The sequence below is a fragment of the Odocoileus virginianus genome, chromosome 13 (genome assembly GCF_023699985.2).
Source record: "Odocoileus virginianus isolate 20LAN1187 ecotype Illinois chromosome 13, Ovbor_1.2, whole genome shotgun sequence".
NCBI classification, from domain to species: Eukaryota; Metazoa; Chordata; class Mammalia; order Artiodactyla; family Cervidae; genus Odocoileus; species Odocoileus virginianus.
The window spans coordinates 18449275-18461955 of record NC_069686.1 but is presented as its reverse complement, the minus strand read 5'-3'; the positions used below and the strand labels follow the sequence as shown (position 1 = coordinate 18461955).

The window sequence follows — 12681 nt, the reverse complement described above, 5'->3', positions numbered from 1 at the left end:
CTAGTTAGGTTCTTCCCTAACTCCTCATATCTGGGGAAATTATGGTCCCTTTGGTAAATGCACTCTCCTTGAGTTATTTTAATTTGAATGTGTCATCTCTTAGTCTACTGACTATACTTTTTGCTCAATAAAAGTAAATTAGTACATAAATTTCTACATTTGATTGCTTTTATATTCAAATTGTGTTTATAGACTATCACTTTGCTCCTAAACTCATTAAATGAACCAGATTATAATACTGCTCAGAGTTCTCATGTGTGCTATGCCCTGGAATCTTACTGTTTCTATCTTATAAATATTTCTCAACTCTATTCTCAGCTCTCCCATTGTCCTCTTTAATCTCATCATTTCTCACTTAAATTACTAATTGATCTCCCTGCCTCTGATCTTGGTTTGCCCACCTGTCCATCTTCAAACAGCTACCAAAAATATGTCTTAAAATTAGAACATGTAACCCCTCTGCTTACAAATGCATCAGTGATTCTGTTGCCATCAAGATAAAACTCCCTAGCATTTGTAATGTGGGCCCTGACTCAGCTTCCTCCATTTTGCACAGTGGGCAGCTTCAAGATTGGGACTGTGGAACCTGAAGGCAGTAGTTTTCCGTTTTGTTTTTAAGCGGTAGAACCTTTTTTTCCCCCAATAAAATTTTCTAATGAAACTCAAAGCCCAATACAGAAAGTAGATAAAATCAATGTTCTATCAGCACTAGAGAAGGAAATAGCAACTCACTCCAGTATTCTTGTCTCCAAAATTTTTGCCTGCTTGGACAGAGGAGCCTGGTGGGCTACAGTCCATGGGATCGCAGAGTTGGAAACAACTGAGTGACTAACACTTTATCAGCACAGATTTGTTTTATGCAGTCAGCTTTATAACACTTAAAATTTACTAATAAAGTTAATCAAAGAGCACACTTTGGATAAAAACATACACTTGAAACTAGGGTGAATGGATGATAGTTGCTCTTAGTGATGTAAACACTGAAGAAATTTGAATCAGAGACTTACAGTTTTCCTAAATATTATTACATATTGAATTCTGGGTTCTGTGGGACAGGATTTGACAAAAACTGTTTCAGCATCAAGTTCTTTCTGCAGGGCTGGACTTTGTCAGCCTTAACTGTCTAAAAACTGCTAACAATGTGATGTTCTTTGATGTCACACTCCTTTTGTCCTTTGCATAGAGGATGTCATGCTTTCTGAGAAAGTCTGGTTCTCCCTGAGTGGTTTTATATCCCCACCCAGTCAATGAAAACTTTTCCCTCTAGGATCATCCAACTCTCCTTTACCAGCTCCTCTTCTGGGCCCTGTTGTCTCGGCCCACAAGGCATTCACTCTTAACATTTTGGTGAGTTTCCCTCTAGTTTTTGCCCTGCATAATTGTTTATAAGTGATTGATACCATACTCTATTTACACTTATATTCTTATTTTTTCACTTGCCTTTATAACAAAGGATTTTGTGAGTCTTAAACTCTTAGGATTGTAAATCTGTAAGGCCCAAAGTGATAAATACCACTAAAATATCATTGTAATTCATTCAAAATTCAAAGACTATTTCTTGAGCCTTCACCATGAGCTAGGCACAGTTCTCAAGCACTGACGCCAAGCAAGACGGAGGCCTGATCCCCTGCAACTTACTGTCTTTACTTTGGTAACTTGATAGTCTGGAATACACTTGAGAACAGTAAAATCAATGGCACAAATACTGTTCCTTTGATACTGTGCAATTGTTCAGAGAACAGCTTCTTAGGCAATAAGTTAAAACAATGAGGGAGCTGTTAGTGAGAGAGTTATAAAAAGCACCCAGTGACAACTGATGTGATGACCACTGGCCCCAAAGTCCTAGAAGCCAAAAGCTGATAACTCCACCTGCTCCCTTATTCCTATTTCAGCTTCTCTGAGGTTAACTGGCTTCAAGACCAGGGAAACAAAAGGACCATGGGATCTACTGCTCTGTGGCTCTGCCTGCTGCTGCTGCTGCTGCTGCTGCTAAGTCCCTTCAGTCGTGTCCGATTCTGTGCGACCCCATAGACGGCAGCCTGCCAGGCTCCGCCATCCCTGGGATTCTCCAGGCAAGAACACTGGAGTGGGTTGCCATTTCCTTCTCCAATGCATGAAAGTGAAAAGTGAAAGTGAAGTCGCTCAGTCATGTCCAACTCTTAGCGACCCCATGGACTGCAGCCCACCAGGCTCTTCTGTCCATTGGATTTTCCAGGCAAGAGTGCTGGAGTGGGGTGCCACTTCCTCCTCCCGTGGCTCTTCCTGAGGTCACCCATAATGCTGATTCAGTTCTCACCTTGTGTCTTCTAGCAACTGACTCTTTTTTCAGGCCACGTGTGACCCAGTCCCTGCCTACCATCCCAACCCTGGGAACCCCTATTTTGCATCTCCACCCCTGGCTTCTCTCACCAATCCATTAGTTCTCTGAGCCCAGGGCTGTTGAGGTTGAACCTTAGCCCTGTTGGTCACTGTGCCTGGATTCTTATTTCCTGCTGCCACATTTCCTGGGCAGTGTGAGGATCATCTGCCTGGATCTGATGCTAGCTAGAGTCACGCTTGCTGCAGCCTGCCCCACTCAGGACCACAGATGTCTTTCTGCTGCCTCCAGAAAATATTTAGGGAATGGAATCCACAGTGATAGATGTGGGAGGTGAAAGGATGGTTTTGTAGGATTGTGGCTGGAATGACTGAAGGAATTGTTTCCATTCAGTGAGATGGTGAACGAGGAGGAGCAGTCTTGCTGGGAAAGATGACTGGTCAGTTTCAGATGTGCTCAATTTGACGTACCTGTAGATCTCCGGGATATATCCAGTGGGGAGTAGGACGCATGGTTTGGGATCTTGGGGGATAGTGAGAGATATATACATATAAAGCTCAGCACCTGTCAGTAACCAAGATTTCTATATTCATGTATAGCTAGAAAGATCACTGAGGAACCCAAAGTTCTTTTCCCATTATCCAAATCTGTACATGTTGTTAATCAACAGTTCTGTATAATTAGAAACTCATTTCTGTGTTAACCACCCTGAAATTTGCCTAAAGTCAGTAAGGTCAAATGTTGAATAAATATTTATTCAAAGAGGGATATTACAGATCAATGCTTCTAACCTGAAAATTAATCAGTCTGGGTCTGGTTTGGGCTTTACATAGGGTTGATGGTTGTTTAACTATATTGTTGTTGTTCAGTCACTAAGTTGTGTCCGACCCTTTGCAACCCCATGAACTGCAGCACGCCAGGCCTCCCTGTCCTTCACCATCTCCCTGAGTTTGCTCAAACTCAGGTCCACTGAGTCAACGGACAATTAGTGATTGTTGTTTTCCACCCCTACATTAGAAAGACAACATATTGAATATGTAGTGATACAAGATTTGATTCTACCACAAGAAACTGGATCAATAGAAGTTCTGGGGGAGAAAGGTTTCTCGTTACCACATTTGGGATGGGGGTATACACTCCTTTATTGGGGCACTCATAATTCCCGTTACAGTTAATGGAAGTTGCAGGTGTGTATCAAGAGGCACACAAGCCTGGCTGTCTCTATCAGAAAATGATTCCTTTTGTGTTGATCTCCTAGCTGTGTTTTCATTCTACCTTTTAAAACCATTACACCTAACAGAGTTTTGAGTGCATTATAGGTAACTTTAAGAAGCTGTCATTATCTCCTCTCTCTTAACCACATAATAGGGGGTAGAAAAGTGAGAGCACAGTATATACACCACGCTGAGGAGAAGGAGCTTGCCTTGAATTTTTGAACCCTCAGCCTATTTTCTGTAATGCTCTACGGTGAATCAGTCTTAAGAGCTCCATCATTCACTAGGATATGTACTTCCTGCCAAAGGTTACCAGATTACAAAAGTGTCCTCAGCTCAGAAGGGACTCATAATTCACCATCACCTTATTTTGACACTAAGAGAGAAAATATGTGCATCAAGACAAGTAGAGGAAATAATGGGAAAAAAAACCTATATTAAGTTAATAATGCAGCAAACACGCCAAAGGGAAAAATACACACTAGAACAATAATAAGAATAATAGAAAAGTAATGCTGTTAAATTATGAGGAGAGATTTGCTGGTCAGCTCAAAAACACTTCCCTGACGGGCAGTTAGTTTCTTAAAGAGCTTCCCTTAGGCATGAGAGGAAATGGGAAAGTTAAGATAGATCTCAAAGTTGGAAGAAAATAGTTGTGCAATGTTTCTAAAAGACAAGGTCAGATGCATTTCCTGAAGGTGAAGTGGAAATATTTAGAAGTATTAAAAACTCAAGTGACTTGGAAGGAATAGTTAACATGAAAAAGTTGAACAGTCTCAAAAAAAAAAAAAAAAAAAAAAGATGAGCAGTCTCAAAGCACAAAGGCAGGATGGTGGAAACATCAGAAACACAACCAAAGTGAAATTTTACGGGATCTATGAATAACATGAGGAAAAAAGAAGAGAGATGCAATATTTATGAGAAGATCCCAGGAAATATGTTCTTAGTCTGCTAAAAAGCTCACAGGAATGTACATATTAAATTTCTTTATATTTCATTTTAGCAGAGTTATAATCAAGCAAGTGACATTTACAGAAAACACTAAAAGTGTAATTATCAGAAAGTTTTGTATATCACTAATGTGGATCTTTCTTTTTTACAACATCACTTCATAAACTTTGTATGATGAAGGTGCATACCACAAGGTTATAAACACAATAGTCGACTACCTGGGGAAGACTGGAGTCCCCCGAATATTTAATGATGCCTGGATCACTGGGTGACACATTTTTAACCTTTCAAATTCCTTCCTCTTCTGATGGGTGTTACATCTTTCTGATGGTTTGTAAGTTTAAGTGCAACAGTTTAATATGCCACTCTATTTTTCGCGTCTCTATTGAATATACTCTATCATCAGTAAAGAGGACCCTACTTAAGGTAGAATTTCTTTTCAGATTATATAAATCCATAAAATTCATACAATTTTGCAATGCATAATTATACAATGAATTTTTCACATGTAAATTTGTGTAATCCTCCCACACCACAATATGGAACATTACCAGCACCCCACAAACCTCACCATTTCCTCTTAAGGCAATATCCCCATACTCATAGCTGGTATTGTGACTTATATCATAAGATTAGTTTTTCTTGCTTTAAACTTTCATATAAATGAAATCCTGAAAGTATGTTCAATATGTTACTTTTCTAAAATTTTCTATATGTTGGCATATTGACTTCAAGCGTAACTCTAGATATGAATGTGTTCAACAAATGCAATTTTTATCTATTTTACATTCTCTTACAAACTATTCTAGGAAGTTTTAAAATGCAAGCTTCTCAGCTCTCCCCCTAGAATAAAAAACTCCTTCAGTACTAATGCTTGTGTGATTCCTCCTCAGTCCTGCCGATTTAAGAATCAGGAATGGCATGGTGGTTTAAATTAAGTAATATCGGGAGTACTGATCTTTTCTCAGCCATTACAATCTTTTTATTCAACACTGTAATGTTTTTTTAAGTGTTAAAAATGAAATGAAATAAAAACTTGTGTGTGTGTGGTTTTTTTTTTGGGGGGGTTGCTGTCACATGTTAGTTTTTTAAAAAAATTCAACTTGGCCACAGAACAAAGTCTTCATTTTACCCTAGATACCTAACCCTCTTCTCTAGACATTCATTATTACTCACTTCTTGTGTATCCTTGCAAAAACAGCACACACATGGATGTTTCTTTTTTATAAAAATGGATTCGTTCTACGCAAATTAGTCTGTACTTTGTTGTTGTTCAGTTCCTAAGTAATGTCTGACTCTTTGACTACCCATGGACTGCAGCAAGCCAGGCTTCCTTGTCCTCACCATTTCCTGGAGTTTGCTCAAACTCCTGTCCATTGAATTAGTGATACTATCCAACCATCTCATCCTCTGTTATCCCCTTCTCCTCCTGCCCTCAATCTTTCCCAGCATCAGGGTCTCTTCCAGTGAGTCAGCTTTTCGTATCAGGTGGCCAAAATATTGGAGCTTCAGCTTCAGCATCAGTCTTTCCAAAGTATATTCAGGGTTGATTTCCTTTAGGATTGACTGGTTTGATCTCCTTGAAGTCCAAGGGACTCTCAAGAGTCTCCTACAACACCACAATTCAAAAGCATTGATTCTTCAGCACTCAGCATTCTTTATGATCCAACTCTCATATCCATACATGACCACTGGAAAAACCATAGCTTTGACTCTACACACCTTTGTTGGCAAAATGATCTCTCTGTTTTTTAATATGCTGTCTAGGTTTGTCATAGCTTTTCTTCCAAGGAGCAAGCATCTTTTAATTTTGTGACTACAGTCAGAGTCTCCAGTGATTTTTGGAGACCAAGAATATAAAATCTGCCACTGTTTCCACTTTTTCCCCATCTATTTGCAGTGAAGTGATGAGACCAGATACCATGATCTTAACTTTTTTGAATTTTGAGCTTCAAGCCAGCTTTTTCACTCTCCTCTTTCACCGTCATCAAGAGGCTCTTTAGTTCCTCTTTGCTTTCTGCCATTAGAGTGGCATCATCTGCATATCTGAAGTTGTTGATATTTCTCCTGGCAATCTGAATTCCAGCTTGTGGTTCATCCAGCTCTGCATTTTGCATGATGTACTCTGCATATAAGTTTAACAAGAAGGATGACGATATATAGCCTTGACATATTCCTTTCTCAATTTTGAACCAGTTCGTTGTTCTATGTCCAGTTCTAACTGTTGCTTTCTGATGCATAGATAGGTTTCTCTGGAGACAGCTAAGGTGGTCAGGTATTCCTATCTCCTTAAGAATTTTCCACAGTTTGTTGTGATCCACACAGTCAAAGTCTTTAGTATAGTCAATGAAGGAGAAGTAGATGTTTTTCTGGAATTCCCTTGCTTTTTGTATGATCCAACAGATGCTGGCAATTTGGTCTCTGATTCCTCTACATTTTCTAAATCCAGCTTGTACTCATCTCAAGAATGTGAAATTCTCAGTTCATGTGCTGTTGAAACCTTAGCTTGAAAGATTTTGAGCATTATCTTGATACCATGTGAAATGCGTGCAACTGTGCAGTAGTTTGAACATTCTTTGGTATTGCCTTTCTTTGGGATTGGAATGAAAACTGACCTTTTCCAGGCTGTGGCTATTGCTGAGTTTTCCAAATTTGCTTACATATTGAATGCAGCATTTTAACAGCATCATCTTTTAGGATTTTAAATAGCTCAGCTGGAATTCTATCACCTCCACTAGTTTTGTTCATAGTAATGTTTCCTAAGGCCCACTTGACTTCACACTCCAGGATTTCTGGCTCTAGGTGAGTGAACACACCATCATGGTTATCCAGGTTATTAAGACATTTTTTGTATAGTTCTTTTGTGTATTCTTACCACCTTTTATTAATATCTTCTGCTTTTCTTAGTCCTTGTTGTTTCTGTCCTTTATTGTGCCCCTCTTTAGATGAAATGTTCCCTTGGTATCTCTAATTTTCTTGAAGAGATCTCTAGTCTTTCCCATTCTATTGTTTCCCTCTATTTCTTTGCATTGATCACTGAGGAAGGTTTTCTTATCTCTCCTTGCTATTATTTGGAACTCGGCATTCAAATGGGTATATCTTTCCTTTTCCTTTGCCTTTAACTTCTCTTCTTTTCTCAGCTATTTGTAAGGCCTCCTCAGACAACCATTTTGCCTTTCTGCATCTCTTTTTCTTTGGGATGATTTTGGTCACCACCTCCTGAACAATGTTACACACCCCTGTCCATAGTTCTTTAGGCACTCTGTCTACCAGATCTAATCCCTTGAATCTATTAATCACCTCCACTGTATAATCATAAGAGATTTGATTTAGGTTGTACCTGAATGGCCTAGTGCTTTTCCCCACTTTCTTCAATGTAAGTCTGAATTTTGCAATAAGGAGCCCATGATCTGAGCCACAGTCAGCTCCAGGTCTTGTTTTTGCTGATGTATAGAGCTGTTCCATCTTTGGCTGCAAAGAATATAATCAATCTGATTTTGGTATTGACCAACTGGTGATGTCCTCGTGTAGAGACATCTCTTGTGTTGTTGCAAGAGGTTGTTGCTATGACCAGTGCATTCTCTTGGTAAAACTTTGTTAGCCTTTGCCTTGCTTCATTTTGTATTCTAAGGCCAAACTTGACTGTTATTCCAGGGATCTCTTGACAACCTACTTTTGTATTCTAATCCCCTATGATGAAAAGGACATTTCTTTTTGGTGTTAGTTCTAGAAGTTCTTGTATGTCTTCCTGGAACCATTCAACTTGAGCTTTTTTGGCATTAGTGTTTGGGGCATAGACTTGGATTACTCTGATGTTGAATGGTTTGCCTTGAAAACAAACCAAGGTAATTTTGTCATTTTTGAGATTGCACCCATGCACTGCATTTCAGACTCTTTTGTTGACTATGAGGGCTACTCCATTTCTTCTAAGGGATTCTTGCCCACAGTAGTAGATATAACTGTCATCCAAATTAAATCCACCCATTCCTGTCCATTTTAGTTCACTGATTCATAAAATTTCAATGTTCACTCTTGCCATCTCTTGCTTGGCCACGTCCAATTTAACTTGATTCATGGACCTAACATTTCAGGTTCCTATGCAATATTGTTCTTACAGTATTGGACTTTACTATCACCACCAGACACATCCACAACTGGGTGTGATTTCTGTTTTGGTCCAACTTCTTTGTTCTTTTTAGAGATATTTCTCTACTCTACCCCAGTAACATATTGGATACCTACTGACCTAAGGGACTCATCTTCTGGTATCATATCTTTTTGCCTTTTCATACAGTTTGTGGGGTTCTCAAGGCAAGAATACTGAATTGGTTTGCCGTTTCCTTCACCAGTAGACCACGTTTTGTCAGAACTCTCCACCATGACCTGCACATCTTGGGTGGCCCTGTAGAGCATGGCTTATAGCTTCATTGAGTTACACAAGTCTGTGATCCCATGTGATCATTTTGGTTAGCTTTCTGTGATTGTGGTTTTCATTCTGGAGAGTCTGTACCTCACCTTTTTTTTTATTTTTAAATTAATTAATTTATTTTAATTGGAGGCTAATTACTTTACAATATTGTGGTGGCTTTTGCCATACATTGACATGAATCAGCCATGGGTTGTACCTTACTTTTTTCAATTGTAAATTATAATGAAGTTTATTTGCCATCAGCATATAGAAAACTACCACACTAATCTCAAAAGTTTTATGGTACTGCCTTCTAAGGCTACATATACCTTTACTTACTTAATCAGATTTTAGAATTTGAAAAACAGATATGCATCCCTGTTTGGCCAGTGATTCTTTAATCACATTGAGATAGAAATTTCAGGACACTAGGAGATAGAAACTAATTAAAGGGTTTCACACAGCTTCTATTCCCTATTAAGTGGATGGAAATTCCAAACTATATCTAGGTATTTCCCACACCTCTTTCAGCTCAGTGCCTGAAAGCTGGAATCATCAGTTCCTCCAGTCCAGAACTGACATAGTTGCCTGGGTAAATAGGGCCATATAACAGCTGAGGGGTTTCCCGTGGTCTTAAGAGAGATCAGACTCCATGAAATAATCTTGGTTACTCTTCCAATGAAAGGAGGAGATATTCTGACCTTTTAAAAAAGAGAAGTAATTTCAAGGCTGTAAGTTTTTCCCCTTAGGGAACAAGGCAAGTGTGCTCTCTCTCATCACTTTATTAAACACTGTACCAGAAATTCTAGCCAATGAAATTAGGCAAGAAAAATAAATAAAATATGTGTAAATTGGGAAGAAGTAAAACTATCTCTATTCACAGGGGACATAACCTCATAGTGAACAGAAAATCCTAAAGAATCTACAAAAAAAGTTGTTAGAGCAAATAAATGAATCCAGCAAAGTTTTAGGATGCCAGATGAACACACAAAGCTCAGCTGTATTTTATACTCTAGCAATGAACAACCCAAAAACAAAATTTAAAATTCAATATATTTACAAGAGCATAAAAAAGAATTCAATTTTTAAATAAAATTTAACCAAGGAGGCCAAAACCTGTATATTAAAAACCAAAACCAATGAAACCAAAAATGAAAAAGGAAAAATTTATTGAAAGAAATTAAAGAAGCACTAAGTCAATGGAAACATATTCCATGGTCACAGAAGACTTTGAAAGGTCACAGACTGGAAGATACTAAGACAGCAGTACTCTCTGGAGAATTCTTATTCTAAATGAGTGTTGAATTTTGTCAGAAGTTTTTTTCTGCATTTACTGTGATGATCATATGGTTTTCATTCTTCAGTTTGTTGATGTGGTGTATGACACTGATTGATTCATGGATACTGAAAAATTCTTTCACCCCTGGGATAAATCCTGCTTGATTGTGGTGTATGATCCTTTTAATATACTGCTGGATTCTGCTTGCTAGTATTTTGTTGAGAATGTTTACGTCCATGTTTGTCAGTGATATTGGCCTGTAAATTTCTTTCTTTCCTTTTTTTTTTTTTGGTGATATCTTTGTATGGTTTTGGTATCAGGGTGATAGTGGCTTCATAGAGTGAGTTTGGGAATGTTCCTTCCTCTGGATATTTTGGGAAGAGTTTCAGAAGGTTAGGTGTTAACTCTCCACTAAATGTTTGAGAGAATTAACCTATGAAGCCATCTCATCTTAGATTTTTGTTTGTTGGAAGTTTTTAAATTATAGTTTCAATTTCAGTAATTGTGATTGGTCTATTCACATTTTCTATTTCTTCCTGATTCATTCTTGAAAGGATGGACCTTTCTAATAATTTGTCCATTTCTTCTAGGTTGTCCATTTTATTGGCATACAGTTGCTTGTAACAGTCTCTTGCGATCCTTTGAATTTCTGTGGTATCCAGTGTAGCTCCTCCTTTTTTGTTTCTAATTGTATTGTTTTGAGCCGCCTCCCTCTTTTTCTTAATGATTAAAGGTTTTTTTTTTTTTTTCCACAGCACTAAGTTTTATTAGGGGTTTCATTAAAGTTAAATTTCTCCAGTTGAAGGAGTCAGTTAGGGAACACAAAGCTCACGAAGCCTCCTCAGATCTCATAGTGAACCACTGGCTCAGGTTCTTTGTTAGGATCACCGCCTCGTTCCAGATACAGATTATTGTAAGGATACTGCTTTGGCCCCACAGGCTGGTAGGCGGGGTAAGTCTCCCCTACCCAAAACATGAACAGCATGAAGGCGACGAACCCGAAGAGGTGCTTACACATGAGGTTCCAATTAACAGGAGTCGGGGACGTGTCCACACGGTTCCTGATATACATGTCCAGGTCCCAGTGCATCGGTTCACCCCAGTTCAACCGCAGGTCTGGGTGGTCCCAGTCATACCATGGATCCCTCTCCTGCTGTGAGCGGTCAGGCAGTTTCGGATAGTCACCATACCCCATGCCATCATCCGGGTACGGCTCGTAGTCTTCCACCCGCATATTATACTTCTTGGCGGCAGCAGCCCGTTCTTCTGGGGTCTTGGGATAGGGTCCCGGGAGCATGTCCTTGGTAATGTGGGAGGCTGTCCGTGCACCCATCGGCACGACGTCTCGGGCTGCCTTTTGCAGCCACCGGACTCCCAGGACCCCAGCCCTGGCCGCCGCCATCTTCACCTTCTTCTTAATGATTAAAGGTTTTAAAAAGAAAGAATGGCAGTAGTACTCCCTAAAGTAATATACAGATTCAATACAATCCATCCCCAAAATCCATTCAGCCTTTTTTTTGCAGGAATAAAGATAACCATCCTAAAATTCATATGGAACTTAAAGGGACTCCAAATAGCTAAAACAATCTCAAAAAAGAACAGAGTTGGAGGTCTCACACTTCCTGATTGCAAAACATACTACCAAGCCACAGTAATAGAATACTTCCATGACTCCAGAAGTTTCCTTTTGCCTCCTTGACGGTTAGTTACTCTCTCCAGCCCAATGCAGGCAACCCCTGGCTTGCTTTTTATCATTGCTTAGGATTCTGCCTTGTCTAGGGTTTCATAAATATGAGATCAGTACATAGCCATTTATGTCTGGCTATGATGTTTTATGTCTGCATGATGTTTTCAAGATTCATTCATGCCATTGCGTATATGAGTAGTTCATTCCTCTTGGTTGCTGAATAGTATCCCACAGTATGAATACATTACAATTTTATCCATTTATCAGTTAATGTAAATTTTTGTTATTTCCAGGATTGATTTTTTTTTCTTTTTTACAGTTACATTCAGCTGTATCAAATTCTGGATTTCTTTTCATTTATTCTGTTTGCAACTAACCAGAATTCTTGAATCTGTGAATTGGTGATTTTCACCAGTTATAGAAAACTGTATTTTCATCTAAAAATTGCCTCTACTCTACTCTTTCTCCCCTTCCCATCTAAAATTTCAGGAGATGTTAGTTAGACCTACTCCTCCTAACCTCCGTGTTTCTAAATCTTTCTTACCTATTATTTTTTTGTCTCTCCATATTGCATTCTGGATAGTTCCTTCAGGTTCTACCTTCTAGTACACAAATTTTCTCTTCTTGACCTGTTCCTAATATTTCTAGGTCCCTGGCTGGATAAGAGTACATCATATTCTTACTGATTCATTGATTGCAACAGTAATCATTTTATTTGCAGGCTCAAATATATATTCCATGTGTACATGAAGAAATTTAAGAGGAAATATTGCAATCAGAGGTTTTATTGTTATTTTTCATAACTGCAATAATCCAGCTAATCAA

The 12681-nt window shown here is 38.8% G+C and overlaps 1 protein-coding gene across 1 annotated transcript; it reads right to left on the bottom strand.

Moving 5' to 3' along the window:
- Positions 1-10903: 10903 nt before the first annotated feature.
- Positions 10904-11579, bottom strand: LOC139037993 (NADH dehydrogenase [ubiquinone] 1 beta subcomplex subunit 8, mitochondrial). The gene has a single exon (XM_070475829.1). It carries the CDS (start codon positions 11569-11571, stop codon positions 11011-11013), a length of 561 nt encoding a protein of 186 aa, XP_070331930.1. The 5' UTR covers positions 11572-11579; the 3' UTR covers positions 10904-11010.
- Between the last annotated feature and the right edge of the window lie 1102 nt (positions 11580-12681).